Source organism: Harmonia axyridis, chromosome 2, assembly GCF_914767665.1.
Source record: "Harmonia axyridis chromosome 2, icHarAxyr1.1, whole genome shotgun sequence".
In the NCBI taxonomy this organism is placed as follows: domain Eukaryota; kingdom Metazoa; phylum Arthropoda; class Insecta; order Coleoptera; family Coccinellidae; genus Harmonia; species Harmonia axyridis.
In genome coordinates, this window is record NC_059502.1 from 29389473 (window position 1) to 29411731 (window position 22259).

Consider the following 22259-nt stretch of genomic DNA (forward strand, 5'->3'; position numbering starts at 1 on the left):
GCGCTGGAGTCCTCTTCAAAAGGGGGAGACTGTATACTTGCGGCCGGTCCTTTCAATTGTTCGATGGTGAACTTTCTGCCATTAACTATCAAACACCTTGCTTGCATATGAGCTCTATAGTTCTTTGCCCTGGCCAGATCTCTTTGTTGCCTGAGCAACCTGAAATCAGCACGGTCCTCTTCACAGAGATCTTCGTTAATATACACACTGCTACCTTTAAGATTTCGGCGGTTTTCAATTTTTTTTCGATTTGGCCAGAAAAGATATAAATTCTATCTTTACTATCGACTTATTCTTACTCAGCCTGTATATATTGTTGATCTCTATATGTGTCAGATTAATACCAAGAATAGAATTCAGCTGACCGAGAACCGAGCCCAGCAGATCCGAATCATCCAACTTCAACCCGGTAATTATGACATTGTTCTTCAAAGCATTTCGTTTAATATTCAAAATCTCACTCTCTATTGAAGAGAAGGGAGCTATAGTAGCTCGAATAGAAAATGGAGAGAGTAATACCCAGTTGGCTTTGGAATTTGGCGTTGCACATTCAACAATTTCAACGATGTGGTAAAATAAAAAAAAAATTAAAGAAGCATTTAATCAGTGCACTTTGAAATCAAAAAAGCTCCGCCGGATACCTCATGAAAACTTGGACAAGTGCCTATTGGAGTGGTTTAAAAATCAATGCGCCAAAAATGTTCCCATAACTGGCCCGATTTTAAGGCAAAAAGCGAACGAGATTGGTATCCTTTTAAAAAAAGAAAACTTCCACTGTTCGGAGGGATGGATTAATAGATTCCGAGTTCGCCATAACATTATCTTTGGAAAAATATCAGGTGTGTGAATAAGTCTTTCCCGTTTTTTGTAAGAGATGGCGCCACCAATACTGTGCGAGTATTTAATGGTTACATATGTCATAATCAAAGCTTATTTATCTGTCAACAATTCCACACTAACACATTAGTTGAAATTTTTTCGCATCATAAATTTTTGAAATCGTGAAAATGTCGAAATTTGAGCCGAGTCGACGTCATTTGCGGGAAGTTTCACTTTATTGGTTCAATTTGAAGAAATCTGCTGCCGAGGCGCATCGGTTGCTTCAGGAAGCTTATGGAGAAGGTTGTGTCGATGATTCAAGTGTTCGCGGATGGTTTCGACGCTTCAAAAGTTGCGATTTCGACGTGGAAGACAAGGAGCGTTCCGGGCGGCCGCAAATCTTTGAAGATCAAGAATTGGCGACTTTGCTTGATGAAGATTCGTGTCAAACGCAAGAAGAACTTGCTGAAGCATTGGGAGTTGACCGAACAACCATTTCCAAGCGTTTGAAAGCCATGAGAATGATCCAAAAGCAAGGAAATTGGGTGCCGTACGAACTGAAGCTGAGAGACGACGAACGGCGTTTTTTCACTTGCGAACAGCTGCTTCAGCGACATAAAAGAAAGGGTTTTCTGCATCGTATCGTGACTGGCGATGAAAAGTGGATCCGTTACGATAATCAGAAGCGAAGAAAATCATGGGGACTACCCGGCCATGCATCATCATCGACGGCCAAGCCAAATATTCATGGCGCCAAGCTCATGCTCTGTATATGGTGGGACCAGCTAGGTGTGGTTGACTATGAGCTTCTGAAACCAAATGAAAGGATCATAGGCGAGGTCTATCGACGACAATTGATGCGTTTGAGCCGCGCACTGCGAGAAAAACGGCCACAATACTCCGACAGGCACGACAAAGTTATTTTGCAACATGACAATGCTCGCCCACATGTTGCACAGCCGGTGAAAACATACTTAGAAACGCTCAAATGGGAAGTCCTACCCCACCCGCCGTATAGTCCAGACATTGCTCCGTCTGATTACCATGTCTTCAGATCGATGACGCATGGCCTGGCTGACCAGCACTTCCATTCCTACGAGGAAGCCAAAAAATGGGTGGATGACTGGATAGAGGCCAAACCGGTCGAATTTTTTCGCAACGGGATTCGTATGTTGCCAGGAAGATGGGGAAAAGTTGTAGCTAGCGATGGCCAATATTTTCAATAATTCATTTGTAACCATTTTTTCACAATAAAGGCTCAAAATTTGAAAAAAAACGGGAAAGACTTATTCACACACCTTATATCAGGAGAAGAGGCAAGCGTGTGTAAAGCTGTTCCAGAATCATGGTTGAAGAATGTTTTTCAACAAATCAGAAAGGGATATTCGGACGATGATATCTTCAATGCAGACGAGACTGGGCTTTTCTATAAAATGACTTATGATGAAACAATGAGGTTCAAAGGAGAAAAATGCTCTGGAGGAAAAATGAGTAAGGACCGAATTACTGTTATGGTTGCGGCAAACATGAGTGGAAGTGAAAAGCGAAAATTGCTTGTTATTGGAAAATTGAAAAATCCTAGGTGTTTTAAGAATGTGAAAAACTTGCCTGTTGTTTATGAACATAACAAAAAATCATGGATGACCAGCGATTTATTCATAAAATTTCTTCATGACTGGGACAATGAACTGAAAAAATCTTCAAGAAAAATTTTGTTAGTTGTGGATAATTGTCCTGCGCATCCAAAGGTTGAAGATTTGGAATCAATTAAGTTGTGTTTCTTGCCTCCAAATTGCACTGCAGTTTTACAACCGATGGATCAAGGTGTAATCAATTCACTAAAAACTCACTACCGTAAAATGCAACTGTTGGAAACTATAAAAAATATAGAACTGGAAAAAGAAACTGCTATAACACTATTAGACGCAGTTTTAATGGTGTTGGCTGCGTGGGAAAAGGTAACACCTAAAACCATTCAAGGATGTTTTCGTCATGCAGGCTTTATATCAACAAATGAAATGGCAGATCAAAATGATTCTGATGAAGAAGATAACATTCCCTTGGCCCAACTTAGGCAACGTTGTATTAATACAGTATTATCAGATTATGAACTTTTGGAGCTTATAGATGTTGACATAGAATTAGAAACCTGCGAAGACTTAAATGAAGCGGATATTGTCAAGAATATTGAGAACGATGGCGAGCCAGTAGATGAAAACGACGATGAAGGTGATAATTTTTTGTGTTCAGTGCCATCATGTGCCGAGGCCCTACAAGCAGTATCAATTTTGAAAAAATTCGTTACTTATAAATGACTAAATGACCAGAAATTATTAAACAGTATTTCTATGATTGACCAAAGACTAGAACGTGTCTTCTATGAAAATTATAGATTTGAAAAACAAAGCAAAATTACTAATTTTTTTAAGCCTATTACTGTTGAATTGTATATGTATAAGTTCAATAACATGTATTCACACTATGTATTATGATGATATTATCCATATACTCATATGTACATATTTGTTGTCGTTTTGTGTGTAGTGAACTTTCTCAAAATAAAATACACAGATAAATCCTACTTCTGCGTTCTTTATATAAATGTTTGGATATAACAACCATCGGATATAACGATCTAATATTCACGGTCCCCTCAATGTCGTTATAACCGGAATATACTGTAATCTCGTTGCACACATACAAAAACATAATGGAGAACATAATCTCATAAAAATCTTTAACTCACTGTCAATATACAGACTTCTTCAGTCGTTATAGAGGGAACTAGTATGGTTAACCTCCCATCAAACAAAATGTGAAATCGTTTCCTTTTCTCCGATTCGAACCTGCATAAAATGAATTGGGTAGTGTCAGCTCTCTTAAGCTGCGTTACACTAGGCGCAATGCCTATTCGCGAGTAATTGCACCAAAAACATTATAGAAAAACAAAATGTTTGAAGTAATCATATCTCACTCTCAACATACAGAATACTCATATTTTATTGAGAAATTATTCTTATTGCACACAATTTCCTCTCAATGACTTCCTGTTTTTGAAATCAACAACAATGAAATAATATTTGAAAAAAATTCAAAAGAAATATAAGCACTAATAATGCATTTATTCACTAGAAATATTGAAGGTTGAATTAAATTGGGAGATAATATCGATGAAACAGCGATAGGACAACAGGTTCTTACAATTATTTATATAACCTTTAAATTTCTCACAGAGGACTAATGTAGAGAAGGGTAAATAAAGAGAAAAGATAAACTTTCTTCAATTGAATTTGAAAAGCCAATTCCAAATCTTGCCACCATAAAAACATTGAAAAAAACAATGGAACCAACACATAATAGTTATTTGTGCAACCAATTGGGAAAAGCATAATTTTTCGTAATGACCAGAAGAACGCGAGTTGAAAATTTGACATACTAAGGCTAAAGATTAGCAGAATATTAATTCCGCTTTACTTTGGCCCCCCCAAAAAAAATCAGGCCCCCTCTTGGCCACCCCTGTTTTTGAAAGCTGGCGTCGCTACTGCCAACGTGTTTCACACAATAATTTTGAATAGGATTTGAATTAAAATGATCAAAACGTCTCTACAAGCGTCCTTCGTCTAGTGAATTTTGTCCCAACATGAACCATCAAATTTGACATAAGGGTCGCGGAAATGAAAGCATATCAGTGGCACGATATTTCACTAAATTCCATAGAAATATCCTGCTCCACAAGCTTTAACACTGTGGGATTTCTTATATGCCTACTTATGCGTTTCGTCCCTGGCACACACACCGGACTCATCAGTGTGACTTTGGTATAATTGTGTGTGCCGTGTCACAGACGCTTGGGGAATTTATTATTATCGGGAGCCGCCGGGACTCGAACCCGGAAACTTGTCGCATCTCGGTGAGTGAGTCTACACTCTTAGCCTCTAGGCCACCGAAAGCTGTGTTTTATTGAGCTTTATGAGAAGCCGCCACAACACCTTGTATCTCTAAAACGAAGCTTGTTAGGATATATGTTTATATGAATTTCTTTTCACGAAAAAAGTTGTTCCATCCGAAGCCAAAGTAATTGAACTAAATCTGGACCACCTGTATTTTTATAAGTACTCGCGGGGAGAAAGATTTTTCTGTCTGCCAGATCGAAGGAACCGACGTACCGGTCTGCCTTCAGAAGTTTAAACTTCTGGAACTTCAAAGTATAATATATATGAATTTTAAGTTTCTTAATATACTTTCGACACAAATTATTTTTCAATTTTGAAAATTTCTGCCCCCACTTTTGAACCGCGATAATCGTCTGCCGTTTCAGTTTTGAATAGCTATAAGTAAGATGCATAGAATACCTGGTGTGTTTACTGATTCGATTTTGTTTCAGACATTTTGAGAGACCCAGAGAGAGAGAGACTTTCAAAACGTATACGTTCATTCAGTGTAATTAGCACTGAAAGAACGTATACGTTTTGAAAGATCACTTGTCGAGAACACGGTCCCTGTTGCTTTGGTGTTCTGCTTCACCAGAGTTCTGTAAGGGGGCGCTCTTCAAAAATTTTCGAATTCCCGCTATCTGCCAGGTGCCGTTTAAAAAGGAAATACTGATTTTAGACACTGCAAACATTCACAATAAATTACAATTCAGTTCATATGGAATTTTTACTTAAATGAATGGAATATAATGACAGACCATAGAATATAAAATATTAGTGTTCTATACTCAAAGTTCACGACAAGAGCGTAGAAATGGGGGATACTGGGGGTAATTACACGGTGTTCCTAAATTAGAGATACATATGAAAATGACAGATTTCCGGATCATTTTAAGAAAAAAAGTCCTATAAAATGAGTCCCCAAACATTTTGTTTTGAGATACATGTGTTAAAGTTTAAGTGTTTTTCTCGTATAACCTTCCCTTCACAAGATATTTAATTTGAATTGGCCATAGATATTCCAGTTTAAAGTTTTCACCATGTGATATGCTAATTTTGAATGCAAATCTACAGGGTGATATTTTTTCTGGAAGGATGCCTGCTTCCTTCCTCCAAAACTATATTTTGGTGAAAGGCTGTTAGTTTAGAAAAATCTAGAAAAAAACTCTGGTCCAGTACTACACTTTTTGGTTTGTTATAGTTTTGTCGTATCTGCTATCGATTTCGAGAAAAAATGTCTAGTAATCCTCAGGAAAATCCAAATTATTATAAAGATCCAGCTAGTAAGCTCTAATGAATGAATTAATTATAAGTTTTGGTATGTATTTACCCAATCTGTAGCGAAGATTAATAAATATTTGATAAGCTGTACGACACACTAGAAACAACCTGTATGAAAGCAAAGCGTTTGTGGGCTCATATTCATGAAACTTTTTTTTCAAAATTATCCAAGTAGTTTCTCATTTTCTTTCGTAACTCTTATTTGAGAACACCCAGTATAAGGTAAGAACAAACCGAATTAGTAATAAAAAAAAATTATTTCGAGTAATTTGGTTCAAACTTCTTTTTCTAACATTACAGATATGAGTAAAAGTTGTCGTCAAAAATTTTTTTTTCGATTATCCCCCCCAAGAAAAAAAAGATCTTCGCCCTTGATTCACGAGAGTCGAGAATTGAGAGGAATGTCAAATGTACATGTAAACGATGTATGCGCCATCTGAAACAGACCGCGATCCCTTGAAATCAAGTAGGTATAAATCTGAAAATCTCCCGTTTTGTCTGAAAGTTTTACAGGTATAAGTAGACACACCAGGTTTTCTATGCATCTTAGCTATAAGTGTGTATTTTGACATATCCAAACCTCAGCTTTCCTAAATTATTTTTTCAGTCTATAAAATTCACATCTGTCGTTCCCGATTGTAACTGAGGCCACCGCAACCGCGCTTAGCTAGCCCCCACATCATGGTTGGTACGTACAACAGACTCACTGAGGAAATTTTAGGCTTTCCTAAAAATATGTGTGGTCTGCCGTCCACTGGCTCTTAGACTATTAGTATTAGAACAATTAAAATTGAGTGAAATTTTTCTCTGAAAATCGTCCTTCCTATAACCCTGCTTGCCAAATTATCAAATATTTGGCAAGCACTCGGGATATAACTACTGAATATTGTGGATTGTTTTCACTTATTGTAAGAATACCAATTATAGTTGTGAAGAAATGAAAATTTTCGCGTTATTAGTAGTGTTCGTTCAGTTGATTTTTATTTCATATTTATAATAAGATAATCTATGAAAGTAATAAGATTATTCCTCAATTTTTACAGGTGTGTGAAAGATATGAATGAGAGTGTTGGATATACTTTCATTGCCCAATGTTTACTTACGACACTTTTTACAGCAACAATGGTATTCATTACTATAACCGTAAGTTCTGTTGATTTCACTTCAAATAAAGGGAATTATCATTATTTCACTTTTTAGGAAGATCCGTATGCAACGTTGATGACGTTGGGTTGTTTTTTATATCTGTATATTTTTTGTCGCGTTGGGCAATTTTTAGAAGATGAGGTCAGTAGTAAACAGAATGATGCTATTATTAATTGACGTTAAATATTTATATTGCAGCATGAAAAACTTGTGGAAAGTGTTAAATTCTTACCTTGGTACAAAATTCCACCACGGATGCGACAAAACTATAGGTTTTTTCTTGGAACTGTTCAAATTCCGATCCATTTCAGAATAAAACCTCTTCTCAAGGTCAACAAAGAATATTTACTTTTTGTAAGTAAATCTCTTTTTATATAAATATTTAGTTTAAAAAATAAATTGGTGATCATTAGTTCCAACACATGAGTGTGAAAAAAGTATATTATTTCTTTCACCCTCATCTGGTTGAACTGATGGTCATCCGGAAGAATTACTATAAGATTACCTTGGCACTTTCGACATTTTTTGTATAGCCTCTTTCGTTTTCTCAACAAAATATTTCTTACAAAGTGAAAAATGATATTGTATAGAAAGTAGTTACGCAGCAGTCAATGGTTTCAAAATAAGAGGTATCATTTTTGAAGCTGTCATCTTTTGACATTTGACAAGTAAAAACTACGTCATTACCAAAAATGGAACGATATAAGCTTCAAAACGTTAATTGTTAAAATTCACTACAAAAATTTGAAAAAATAAGGAGACATGCTTCGCAATATTAAACCACTTTCTTGTACGGCAATAGTGGAACTTGTGGGAAAACTTTAGATGTTGGTACAACTGGTACAAGTTAGTGACGTGAAGAATTGAAACCGTGTGTGTCGCTCAAGAATAACTGAGAATATTGCTGTTGTAGCCCGTAGTTGATGGAAACCCAGGTTTATTGATTTTTCACCGTTCTTGGAAATTTAGCATTTCACAAACGACATTACACCGGAATTGGAAGATATTGATCGTATTCGGTTGTATAATAAATTTCGAACGAAAACTTGACCTAGAAACATGAAATTTGCATAGTAGGTTCGGATCGTTAACAGGCAAAGTCCGACTAGGGATTTGTTAATAGGGATGTTGCCTATATTTTGAAATTGCTTTTAATTTGTAGATAAGCCCTATATAAACACGAAAAAAAATTTTCATGGAAAAATATAAAAAGTACCAATAAACAATACATAAATAAAAAAAAAATTCAAAATTCCTGCTGAAACGCTTCATTCTGTCACGATATTATGGTGACGCCACGGCATAAAAGAGTCACCACCATAGACAAACTAACTAGTTTATCTATGACCACCACATGCTAACGGTCTGTCAAACTGAAATAAAATCAGCTGATATTGACAGTCAAGTGGGTTTGATTATTGTATCATCTAAACCATAGATAAACTAGTTCTAGATAAGATTAATTTGTCTATGTTCTAAACATTTCAGTGCTATGACGTCAAATTGCCCTAATTGGTGTTCGCAGTCACGTGCTGGTCGATAAGAATAAACACAATTTAAATCAATTTTATTAAATTGGATTCGAGAAATAAGATAATGAAAATGCTATTTTAGTATTTTAAATACGGCCTTCAATGTGGAAAACCTAAATTCATTTGATTTTATTATATGACGCAACATTCTATTATGGCTGTTAGAAGGTTTGTTCCTTTTTTTTTAATTTTTACTGCTCATTCGATCGAGATGAAAAGGACCACGCACCACATCAAAGAGAAATTGAACTTTGGCGAATTTGCTCGAATTTATTAAATGTTTCAGAAATCGTGATGCTGATCAAATGTCTTCATTGCATCACCACTCTAAAATCAACTGTTTAGATTATATAGGATGCTAAAAATAACTGATAATACTACACTGCGCAAAAAAATTAACGCACATTATGGAAATCTCAAATTTATTCTACAACTGAAGGTGTCCTCAATGATAATTAATTTCATCAGAATTATCCATGCATATGTTATCCACTTTCAACGTTTTTCTTCAATACAGATGTTTTTCCCAGCAGGAATCAAAAAAGATGAGATTATCAGATTTTGAATGTATTGGCTGCATTCTGAAATCAGTTGATCTCGATCAATTCTTGTGATCAATAGTTTTTCTTTCGTTTGGTTTTCTACACTCGATCGCTATGCAATGCGAAACACGCAATTTGACCCAAGAGGAATGTGCCCAAGCGGTAGTTTTGCGAGAAGAAGGGTGGACATACACAAGAATTGCAGAAAGGTTTGGAGTTTTCCATACAAGTGTGTCCAGAATGTTGCAGCGATTCAGGGAGACAGGTATGAAAGTCCGAAGACCAGGACAGGGTAGACCACGGGTAACAACTGCCATTCAAGAACGTTACTTGAGAGTTTCTTCGTTGAGACAACGGTTTGCAACCGCTGAATACTACTGGTTTCGGGGGAGGATCGATCATGATATGGGGTGGAATATCTTTGACTGCTCGCGCAGACCTAGTGGTCGTTGATAATGGAGCTATGAATGGTGATAGGTATATAAGGAACATTCTTGAAGAGCATGTAGTGCCATTTGCCCCATACATTGGTGAAAATTTCATTTTTATGGACGATAATGCCAGACCCCATCGTGCACGCATCGTTCAGGAGTACCTTGAAGAGGTTGAAGTCTCTCGAATGGAGTGGCCAGCAAGAAGTCCAGATCTCAATCCGATTGAGCAGGTTTGGGACAACCTCAATAGAAGGCTGAGAAGTTCAGACAATCATCCAGCTACTCTTAATGACTTAGGAATCCAACTCAGAGAAATCTGGGAAGGATTAGATCAGAACATTTTAAGATCACTCATTTTGAGTATGAACCGTCGTTGCCGAGCTGTAATTAACGCAAGGAGTGGAAATACCAAGTATTAAATCACTTATCAGCATTCCATCATTTTGATATCAAAGAAAACGAGTATATTTTAAGAGAAATTAATGAATGTTTATTTCAATGTAGAGGAAGATTTGTCAATAACGATGGAAAACGATATCAGCCAAATAGAAATTTACATCTACTCTTTCATTCTGTAATTTTCCTTTGGAATATTCTACTAGTTCCCCATAGGCTTAATTTTTGATATTCCTGTTTGCGTATGCTGAACTTCTTATTTTCCATCGACAGGAAGTAGAAGCAATAGTAGCTTCATCTATTCACAGTCCATTAAAAATCATTAGAACGTGAGAATTCAACATATGAAGACTTGATAATATCAATTAACTAATGTTCTAAACTCTCCATTCGCATATTGAGAAAGATATCGAAGTACCTAATGGATTTTTGATTCAACCAATAAATCAACTTTATTCTCACTCGCACAAGTTCTTAGACTCTGAAGGGGCACACAGAGTCCTGTTAGAGAAAAAAAAGGTTGAACTAATATATGATTTGGGAAAGATAGGAAAATTTTCATCTTGAATATTTCAGTATGGTTAAGAAAGTATACATATTTCCTATTTGGAATCAGACTGGAATCTTCGATGCTTTATATGAGATCCATAATCATCATATTGCATTTTTCAAAAAAGGGGATGAGTATGATTACGACAATGTTGCACTGAAATATACGATTTTTTGGTCCATCTTAACGATGCCTTTTTTCATCGGAGTCTTCGGATTCCTTTACAAGGGTTACACAGGTTTGAAAAACTATTCTATGTCTATATCATGATTCATGATAAATCATAAAATAACATCGCAATAAAAAATTCATTTAACGAAAGCATTAGAAAATGTGATATTGATCTCCTACGTAATATTTATGAACGAAACTTAAACATAACCTCAAACTTTAAGTTTTACCGTCTTGGATTGTGCATCCAAAGAGCATAGGGTGGGTTCATAAAACCTTTATCGTGGTGATTCGCTTAATCAAATCATTTCTGTGTTCAATTTCAGCTCATTCTGATACTTCTATATATTTCAAACTGCAATCAACGAGTTCATCGGTCAATCAAAGTTTTGTGAAACCCTTCGTAATTAAAATGTCTAGAAACCCTGATGTATATACTGATTCGATTTTCTTTCTTTTTGAGAAAGTCCAGCTGTTGCTTCGGTTAGAACTCACCAGAGTTCGTTACGGTGGCGCTCTTCAGAATTGTTCAAATCGTTATTGAACTAAATTCCAAAATGTTTGCTTTCTGCACACATTCCGGGAATAAGACAATGAAAAACAAAATATGTATTATTTATCGAAATTAATTGGATCGCAAACAAAAAAGATTCCAACCTACCTAATACATTTACGCCACCGAATTTTCCTAATATACTCACATTTCTTAAACGCATTTTCAGAAATCGACTTCAATACTTACTCCCTGTGAATTCTATTTTGGGTATAGGTTATCATTAAACTTTAGTTAACTGTTGAAATCGCCGATTTCAGTATAAAATCAAATACATAAATAACTGATTTGATTGTGTCCATCACCACGATAAGAGTTTTTTCGAACTCATAATCAAGGATATATAACTGAAATTTCAGATGGTCTACATCAAGAGCTAATGGATTCATTCCTAACGATCGTTTGTGCTATTATTCTCCAGTTCATGTTTACTACTTTTCTGGTTTTCGGAGGCAGATTTAGAAGATTGCTGGATAAGATGAACCAGATTACCAATGAGGTACCCGAGAAGTTAGCCAGGATGTATATAATCCTCAATAACACCATTTGGATCTCGTATTATGGAGTTATGGCACTTAACGTAGTTGTGGGATTAGGCAATTACTTGTTTGAAAGACACTGCGAAGGAAGAAAAAAGACAGGTGGAAAAGGTTACATTTGCGGACTGCTTCACTATTTATGGTATCCTCTTGATGTCGAGGATAGTTTATTTGAAATTTTGATAACTTTGCATACCAATATCAGCCATACGATAGTGGTGCCTTTTTATATCGCGTCTTATACAGGGTTCCTTCATATTCCTCTGGTCCTTTCGTTGAGAATTCAGGATCTTAGATATCAATTAAATAAAATCGATGAAATGAACATCGACTCCGAAGGATGTTTTGAACCTTTGATTAAATATTACTCCGAGATATTTGGGTGAGTATCTGCTGATAACGGATACTACCAATTACACATAAGATTCAAAACTTTTGACGTGGAACTTATTCAGTCCTGGTAGAGGGAACTCGTGTGGTTTACTTCCATCAAACATATGAAATCGTTTCAACTAGGCAAAGACTAAAAGGCCGCTCTAACGGGAAGTCAAGTTTGCAGAATGCAAAAAATTAGTATTGGGCATTGGGGGTCTTTTACCAAGAGATGAAATACTTCAAAGTAACTATTTGAAAAATGTTTGAAATATTCATTAACCAACAATTCAAAAACTGATTTACAAAAAATTGGATTCATTTTAGGATTGGTAAGATAGAAAAAACTTTGTGTTTTCCATTTAAAATACTCGCAATATCGTATCCTTGTCCTTTTTACTCTCATATTTCTGAGTGATAGATACTTTTTTTTTACTTCACTGGCTATAACATTTTTAGCCGTTTTTTTTAAGGAACGAATCATAAAATGAATCCCTAATTCTCATAATTCCCTTTTCGCCTTCATTCACAAAATAATAAAATGTCACCTATTCTACATGACTTCGTAGGTTTTACCCAGTGCCAAAAAAGTTCTTGAATGATATAAAATCATAAACTTAATTTGAAGTCCTGAAAACCAAAGGTGAATTAAAAAATAATAATATGATAACTCTCACTTCGCATATACATAAAATGATTGATAAAGATTAATTGATTGTGGTTTGATAATTATGGAATGGAAAACACTTCTTAATTTTCTTCAGAATGATAAAAAGGACATGGGATCGTTTTACCAATATTTTGCATTGCTTTAATTCCCATTGAAGAATTGAATATAGAATTTATTTTTGAAATATCAATAGTCACATTTACATTTCACCTGGAAAAAATTCCGAACTTAATGAAACTTCTAGAGGTTGTTTGGCGGTGCTAAGGGATAACTCTGTCAAGTTATCCAATACAAGGATTCTGTGTTAACTTGAGGAGGGCCGAAGAACCTTCCGGTTTTTATATATATTTTATGGTTTTTTGCTCATAACTTCTAACCTAATTAGTTTTCTAAAAAGTTCATTTTCAAAGTTGTTGAGCATTAAATTCCCTATAATTCAATATTCAGAAACTTTTTCCTGAACTTAATATTAACCGAGATACAGCCGATCAAAATTAGAGGAATTTTCTCAAATTGGCAAAAAATTGGCGAAAAACGAAGTTTTTGGCCCTTTAACTATCAATTACCATCGGTTCTATGGTAATTTTACTAATCACTCATCAATATCGACATACTGAAACATAGGAAGGAGGGATGCATCTTCCAATAAGTGCCTGTTTTTGTGAAGTGTAGGTCAATGTCATAGTGGCACAAATTGGTAAAAAATGAAGTTGTATTCTTTCCTTTCGTCAGTGCAACATTCCAGGTAGTCTGTCAAAATTACGTGGACTACATCAAAAAGCACTTTGGGAGCAATATCAGTTTTTCTTGATGGTTATTCTAGTGGGATCAGCTACCAAAGCACCAAGATAGTAGAATGTTATCGGCGTTCCTTGCTGAACCCCTCTACTAAGTTTGTGTTTTCCAAGACAACCCCAGTCAATACCATCACGCAAGAAAATTTTCGCTCCAATGACATAAAAAAGATGAATTGTATACTAAAGGGTGAACTGGAAACCAAGGGAATCCAAGTCAAGCAGGCAGTAGAAGACGCAGATACTTTGAACGTACAGACTGCTGTTTCAGTTTCCGAGGAGTACGACATTGTAGTAATTACGGAGGAAGATATTGATCTTCCAGTGTTGCTGAATGCTTTGGGGTTTTCAAAGAAGAGTGTCTACTTCCAGATACCCCAAATGTCCTTTATTTTCCCACTATCTCAAACATGGGCCCCAGGTCATACTTTTCCTGCACGCTTTGAGACACCACCTCAGCACCCTTTGGTATTGGGAAGAAGATGATGCTATAGATGTATCAGATGATGGTTCCCAACACCACAACAACAACAGCTCCGAAAAGTACGCTGCATATGGTCATAACTAGGTGCACCACCGCTAGCTGTGAAAAGGCTGGTCTGATGTGCTCCGCAGTATGCAAGCACTGAGGAAGCCTCCCTCGGCCTGATACCTACGAAGTTGATACTGACAACGAGATAGAGGAAAACCTTTGTTTTTTGCCAATTTCTGCCATTTTAAGAGAATACATCTAATTTTGATGCTCTAAAACTTTAAAAATGAACGTTTTGGTCGAAAACTAATAAGAAGAATAAGAAGTTATGAGCAAAAACCCGAAAAAAGTTCGATAATGTTGAGGTTTTTCGGCTCTCCTCAAGTTAACACAGGATAATTTGACAGAGTCATCCCGCAGCACCCCCGAACAACCTGTAGAATTTTCATAAAGTTCCTAATTTTTTCCAGTAGCCTTTTTTTTTTTGCTTTGTCTACCGAACTACAAGTAGACGCCCAAAAAAAAAATATATTCGGGATCGAAAACATTAGGGATGATTTTCGAAAAAATTTTATTTATTCAAACTATAGTTAGTATTTGAACAATTAAAATTAATGGAAATTTTTTCCGAAAAATAGTCCTTCACACACCCCTCGAGCTTGTAAAATTATCGAATATTAGGCAAGTGCTTGGGATATAACTACTGAATATAGTGGATTGTTTTCACCTATTGTCGTAATATAAGAATACCGAAACTATAATTGTGAAGAAACTAATGAAAATTTTCACGTTATTGGTAGTGTTCGTTCAGTCGATATTCATTTCATATACAATTATAATAAGATAATCTAAAAAGTATTCAGATTATTCCTCAGTTTTTACAGGTGTGTGAAAGATATGAATGAGTGTGTTGGGTATACTTTCCTTGCCCAAGCTATACTTATGACACTCTTGATGGCAATACAGGTATTCCTTACTATAATCGTAAGTTCTGTTGATTTCACTTAAATTGAAGAAAATGATCATTCTTTTACTTTGTAGGCTGACCCATATGCAAATATGATAATGACGTTGGCTTGTTTTTTCTATATGTATATGTTTTGTCGCGTTGGGCAATTTTTAGAAGATGAGGTCAGTAGCGAACAGTATGATGTAATCGTTAATTGACGTTAAATCTAAATTGCAGCATGAAAAACTTGTGGAAACCGTTAAATCTTTACCTTGGTACAAAATTCCACCACGAATGCGTCAAAACTATATGTTGTTTCTTGGGAATGTTCAAATTCCGATTCATTTCAAAATAAACCCTCTTCTCAATGTCAACAAACAATATTTACTTTTTGTAAGTAAATTTTTTCCACATAAATATTTAATTTAAACAATGAATTGGTGATCATCGGTTCAACCACATGAGTGTAAAAAACGTATATGATATATAATCATTTTTTTCACACTCATGTGGTTGAACTGACGATCAGCTAGGAGAAATACTACGAGATGACCGTGGCTTTTCCGGAATTTTTTGTATAAGCTGTGTCGTTTTCTCAGTAAAATATTTCCAACAAAGTGAAGTGATAAATGATATAGTATTGAAAATAGTTAACTACTAGTAGGTAAAGGTTTTTAAAATAAGAGGTTTCGTTTTGTATAGTCATTTTGAAGCCTTCATCTTTTGACATTTGACAAGTTAAAACTACGCCATTACTAAAAATAGAAGGATACAAACTTCAACAACGTGGTGAAATTGTTAAAATTCACAATGAAAATTTTAAAAATTTAGCAGACACGTTTCGCCATACCAAATCATTCTCTTGTCTGGCAATAGTGGAACTTGTGGAAAATTTTGAGATGTTGGTACAAGTTAGCGACGTGAAGAATTGAAACGGTGTGTGTCGCTCATGAACAACTGACAATATTGCTACTTTAGACCGTAGACGAACCCAGGTTTGTCGATTCCTCGGCGATCTTGGAATTTAGCACTCCACAATCGACACTACACAGCAATTGGAAGATATTGGTGTTGACGACGCCGACGTTTATTTTTAACAAGACGATGCTACGTGCAAAACAAGCAACGCAACAATTGAAATTTTGCAAGAAAAGTTTCCTGGCCGTGTTATTTCTGAAGAGGTGATCACAATTGGCCACCGACTACTTGTGATTCAACAACTTTAGTCTGTTTTCTTTCGGGCCACGTGGAAGATGAGATCGATGACGATATTCGATTCGATTCGATTCGAATCAATTCAAGACCTTGAAGATGGCATTCTTGAAGTTTTCGGGGACATACATCCGCAAATTTTCGAAAATTTCATTGAAAGAATATGGTGCTGCAACTGTAGCGGTGTTGGCTATTTGACTTATATCGTTTTCGATCGTTAATGGCATACTGTTCAAAATGAAATAAATTTTCATCGATTTCTCTCGAAATATACTCTTTTTTTAAGGTTGTCATCTGATTTCGATGAAACAAAGCTTAGATATTGGTCTAAGATGAGCTGAATATATTTGTAAAAATCGTGTTAAAGTGTTCAAAAAGATAGAACAAAATTGAAAAATTGATCTTTCTCCTATTCTGTTAATCTTTTCTCATTGTCCTCGTTAGTTATATTATACCTGTCAAATGATCATTTGATTGATCTGTAGTGACTGAAAGCCTCTCCAAAAAACATTCTGAATTTCATCAGGAGAATATCAGAACACTTATCTAGATAAACAAACCGACAACAAAACGAAATAAAGCACAATGTCTTATATTGCACTCAAAAGCTTCTCGAATTTTTCATTATGGGAATCTCAATATGCACTCTTTCTTACAAGGGCGTAATCTTCTTTCTTGGGGCGGAGAAACTTTTTTTTTAAGACAACGTTTACTCATATCAGTAATATGTGAAAGAAAGGTTTGATAACGAAATACGAAGAAAATGAAAAATTCCTTGAATGATTTTAAGAATAGAATTTCCTATACATGAGCCCGCAAATGTTTTGTTTTCGAGATACAGGGTGCTTCTTGTAGTCCTACTATTTTGTGATGCATATAACAACATCGAATCTTTATTGATCTTCTCGACAGATTGGGTAAATATGTACCAAAACTTATAATTAATTATTTATTCATCACAGTTCACTGGATCTTATGATGATCTGAATTTTCCTGAAGATTTCTGAAGAATTGTTTGACAAGAACCGACAAGAAATCATAAAGTGTAGTACTGTACCACAGTTTCTTTTTACATTTTTCTACCAGTGGTTCACCAAAGAAAGTTCTGGTGGAAAGAAGCGGCACCCTTCTAGAAAGAATATCACCCTGTAGATTTGCATTCAAAATTAGCATATCACATGATGAAAACTTAAGATTGGAATATATATGCCAAATTTAAATTAAATATCTTGTGTTGGGAAGGTGGTTACCCCCAGTACCCAGCACTTACTCCGATGATAATACAGAAATTTCTTCTTCTGATAAATTATATTGCAATAGTGCGTAAAAAAATTCTAACGGATGAAGAATATTGAACGCTGATAAATAATGTTCCTGCGTACGATCGACGAAAGATTTATCATTCCATCACATCACACGATACAGAGGGTGGTAGGGAATGCAAAGTTTCAGTATTACTTCGAAAACTAATCAGAATTACAAATAAACGCTCCTTGTCTTCCACGTCGAAATCGCCACTTTTGAAGCGTCGAAACCATCCGCGAACACTTGAATCATCGACACAACCTTCTCCATAAGCTTCCTGAAGCAACCGATGCGCCTCGGCAGCAGATTTCTTCAAATTGAACCAATAAAGTGAAACTTCCCGCAAATGACGTCGACTCGGCTCAAATTTCGACATTTTCACGATTTCAAAAATTTATGATGCGAAAAAATTTCAACTAATGTGTTAGTGTGGAATTGTTGACAGATGAATAAGCTTTGATTATGACATATGTAACCATTAAATACTCGCACAGTATTGGTGGCGCCATCTCTTACAAAAAACGGGAAAGACTTATTCACACACCTGATATATATATATATAGACATTGGGTATGGGCGGTATGGCACTAGAGGTGTCATCTCTAAGCTTGGCCGAAACTCATTGAGTGGAGTTGTGCATTGTAGCAGATCGTCACTAGTTTTCTTCTATCAAAAGGCCTAGAAATGTACATTCATGAAGTATGATAGGGTTTTCCAATAGGAATTATACAATATAACAGAACACCTGAACTCCGTCCTGTGATTGAAATTAATTATATTTTATTTTCATACGATTAGAATAGGATATACATTTATTCACCAATAATAACTGTACAAACAATGGAAATGACAAAATTCACACAAGAGAATTCATACATATGTGTGTATAATACAAAATGAAATCAATATTCAATGTTACTGCTCAAAAATTTGTAAACAGAGTATAGTTCTAGTCGTAGCCACAAGCTGTAGATCACACCTTTTGAAAATAATTGAAGTAATTTGGTTGCAAGTTTTTCATTTAGTTTCAAGTACATATATGTACAATTCCTCTGAGAGATGAACAATGTTGCGGTAACGTAAAGAATTGATGTCTAGTCCTATATGCATTACTCTTCCTGAACTCGTCGAAAAGACTTTAATTTCGGAACAGGAATTGCAAACATTTATAAGTGTAGGCATGTTATTTTCTCTGAATATTCCACGGCAGGATTTGCGGTACCTCAAGCCAAAGAGAGCCCTAACAGCCATCTTCTGAAGGTGAAAGATGGACGTCACATGCCGACCATTCCTCCAGAACATAAAACCATAGCTCATTACCGACTGAAAGTTGGAAAAATAAATTGCTTTCAAAAATTCAAGGCTTAGTTCTGATTTCAATACGCGCAGAACAAATACTGTCTTGCTCAATTTTTCACTAGTTTATCATTTTGCTTCAAATATTCCAGTTATTGTCAAAAAAGATCTACTGATATTATTATTGATAATTAAAAATGGTTATAATGGCGATACTGCGTATTATCTTTTGACATTTTTTATCTCATTTGTGTTTAGAAGTTTATGCCATTTAATCATGAAAATTCAAAAATGTTCAGAAATCGTTATATTCTTTGTGCTCTTTTGTGAATACTGAGATATATTCGAAAAGAATTCGATAAAAATTCTTCCTGTAAGTACTTCTATAAATGTTCACGAACAGGAAAACAACATTCTGAACTACCCTCGCGACATTCAAAAAATCAAAATCCATACCTAGACAAAAATTTACGACCGGATGGACGGACAAATGGACATAATTGAATTTAATTGCATCATCAGTGAGTCGAAACTTATCGTTTGGGATCATTTCTGACTCAAAAATACATTATCGTGATGAATGAGTGTTAAAAGGGAAGGATGAAAGATGAGATGAAATAACTGAAAAACCATGAATAAAAAGCCTGAAATATTCTTATCCAAAATGACTGACAGAATGCACGAAACATTTTTTCTAACAATTGCATAGATATGTATGAACCTATACCACTCTAATGTTCTTTTCTTTGCAGATTGTTCGTGGATCTTATAGTATGGCTACATTCATGATGAATTTAGCCAGTAGGAAATGAAACAAGAACTACATGTCAAAGTGCCTTATGTAGCAAAAAAACCTAACCTAACACTTCACAGATCTACACGAAACAAGAAATTTAAAAAATTTAAAACCACAGTCTGCAAATCGTTGTTAGAATACTTGATAGGGGATGGTGGGCCAACTGAGACACCTTAAGTTCAATTCTTCAATAATACGAATAAAACAATTATTCATTCTTCGTGAAAATTATCTTCTTATGATCCATTATGATAAACGCATATTTTGTTTTTCTCTTCATCTGATTTTAATGGTGGTTTGGCCGGTTAGTTTCTTTCTTAGATTTTTTTTTCTCATTCGAAGATTTTGGTTCAGCCCTATTAAATAATAATAATGAAGAACTTTTCTTGAATAGAAATTTGATTACAGTTGTTTTAACATTTATATGTAGAGGGCGAGGTTCAGTTCGTTCTGAGTATTTCATACCCCAAACCAGTGGCGTACCCAGACATAAGCCTTAGGGGGATAAAAAAAAAAGTTTTCTAAAGAATTTTGCTTACTCATATCTAATAAGATATATGATATATGAGGTTGATACATATAATGGATATTCCTCCTGGGGGGGGATATATCCCCCTTATCCCCCCCCCCCCCTTGGGTACGTCACTGTCCCAAACGTCTGTTCAACTAACCCTACATGAACTCAATAATTACATATGACGCCAAAAATAAAGAAAATCAATTTGAAAGGTGCAAAAGAGAAAACAGAAAGAAAACAAAATTCAAAGTTCAGAATTATACCCATATCCTGGAAATATCAACGAATTATATCCAGTTTTCAATCTTTATTTCCACCTACTTATCCACTCAGAATTTCCAGCACCATCTTTCTGAATTTTTTCTTAGAGTAATATTAATCAATGCTCGTGTAGTCTCCCTTTGACTGCTTTGTTTTTGCTTTTTTTTTCGAGTTGGTCTTTCTAGGGTAAATATTAGTGATTTCTTTAGAACTCAAGATTCACTTGCCCCAATCTGAACTGAAATTAATGTTTTCAAAAAAAGTTGGATGTTGTATGATGTACACCATGAAATATATAGGATTTCCCTTCATGCAAATTATGAAAAATCTCTATTTAATTAATTCATCTGAAATATAACAGAGCAAGAGTTGTATTACGATTAATTTCCATATTAACTATTTTACTATTTGTCAGTAGTTGATACACTCGTGGACTGTATTCATTTTTGCCAGATATAAAGCCAGTCATAAGAGATATTGCTAAAGACGCACTTGCTCCCTATGGCTCACTTACCCAACTCTCCCCTATATTTGATGTAATTAACCACTAGATAATGTGGGTGGATGTTCATTATCCATGTCATATGCAACACTTAATATATGTATAAGAAATCATAGGTTACAATTAATAATTCTTCACTCTCCCATCATTTTTGCACTTTTGAATATCAAAATGACACTTCTAACATAAACCATTTCCTTTTTTTTATTCGGTACAATCGCGGACCTTATAAATATAAAAATGTATCCTGAAAAATCGAAAAATATGCGTGGGCACTCACAAGGGTGAAAGATTGGATATGAACTAGAATGGTTGAAGACAGGTTGGATGTATTGGCATTAATGCATATACATAGAACCATTTGCAGCAGTCTTAATGTTGAAAGATACGATAGTCAAAAAAATACGAGACTAGAATTTTTAATATTTGATGATATGTCTTAATTTAATAGGTGTAGTAAAAAGGAATTCATTATTTGTTCAATAGATGGCTTTAGTTATCTGTATCTTGCGTTGTACAAGTCCGATCGGGTTGCACAATGGCGTTAAAAAGATGAGATTTCGCACTACAAAAGCATTTTGACGTTTTTGTGATGAGTTGACTCAATTAAGTTTGAGCGCGCCACAATGATGGATACTAGAAAAAGAAAATACCCTATATTTTATAGTTTTTCTTAGATAAAGACAAAAATATGGGCGTAGGGAAGTAGCGACCCCACCGCCCAAGAACTAACAACTCTTGCAATCAGCCCACCGAGTGGTCGCCGGTAAAAGCGACTCCCCTTAGAATTGCCAACAGCTTCTTATCGAAGGTGGAAGAACAACTAAGGTTTGGGGCACTCTCTTGTCCCTGAGGTGAGAAATCACCTCAAAAGGTGGAAGAACTAAGAATTGTCAACGGCATGGGAATGCAGAAAGCCACGGGAAACTACTGCATTAAAGATCTACGTAGATATCCCCAGGACATCATTTGTCCACTCTCTTCATCATGGTAAGGAAATCAAGAAATATGGCCCTCAGTCCCGGGCAGGTGTTAAATCACCAGAGGGTGCTAAGAATCCCCCGGCTTAACATGATGAAAAAACGCATAGGTACATGGAACACTCGAACATTATTTGAATCTGGAAAACTAGACAATGCCATCCAAGAAATGACTAGACTTAGACTAGACATATCAGGCGTAAGTGATACCAGGTGGCCAGGTAGTGGCATATGTCAA

At 35.4% G+C, this 22259-nt stretch overlaps 2 protein-coding genes across 2 annotated transcripts; both read left to right on the plus strand.

Annotated features, from left to right (window-relative positions):
• Window positions 1–106: 106 nt before the first annotated feature.
• Window positions 107–3134, plus strand: LOC123673258 (tigger transposable element-derived protein 4-like). The gene is made up of 2 exons (XM_045607731.1): window positions 107–839; window positions 2128–3134. The coding sequence occupies exon 2, from the start codon at window positions 2253–2255 to the stop codon at window positions 3132–3134; it is 882 nt and encodes a 293-aa protein (XP_045463687.1). The 5' UTR covers window positions 107–839; window positions 2128–2252.
• A 3659-nt stretch (window positions 3135–6793) lies between these two features.
• LOC123672968 lies at window positions 6794–21456 on the plus strand. Its single transcript, XM_045607338.1, has 4 exons — window positions 6794–7175; window positions 7233–7319; window positions 7377–7532; window positions 19718–21456. The coding sequence occupies exons 1-4, from the start codon at window positions 7041–7043 to the stop codon at window positions 19775–19777; spliced, it is 438 nt and encodes a 145-aa protein (XP_045463294.1). The 5' UTR covers window positions 6794–7040; the 3' UTR covers window positions 19778–21456.
• Window positions 21457–22259: the final 803 nt, after the last annotated feature.

What these genes read in the sequence shown, in the direction of transcription:
- LOC123673258 (XM_045607731.1), top strand. Translation starts at nt 2,253, where the DNA reads ATGACTTATGATGAAACAATGAGGTTCAAAGGAGAAAAATGCTCTGGA.
- LOC123672968 (XM_045607338.1), top strand. Translation starts at nt 7,041, where the DNA reads ATGAAAGTAATAAGATTATTCCTCAATTTTTACAGGTGTGTGAAAGAT. An exon ending in TGGTATTCATTACTATAACC is followed by an intron (nt 7,176 to 7,232) that starts GTAAGTTCTGTT and finishes TTCACTTTTTAG; the next exon opens with GAAGATCCGTATGCAACGTT. An exon ending in GGCAATTTTTAGAAGATGAG is followed by an intron (nt 7,320 to 7,376) that starts GTCAGTAGTAAA and finishes TTTATATTGCAG; the next exon opens with CATGAAAAACTTGTGGAAAG.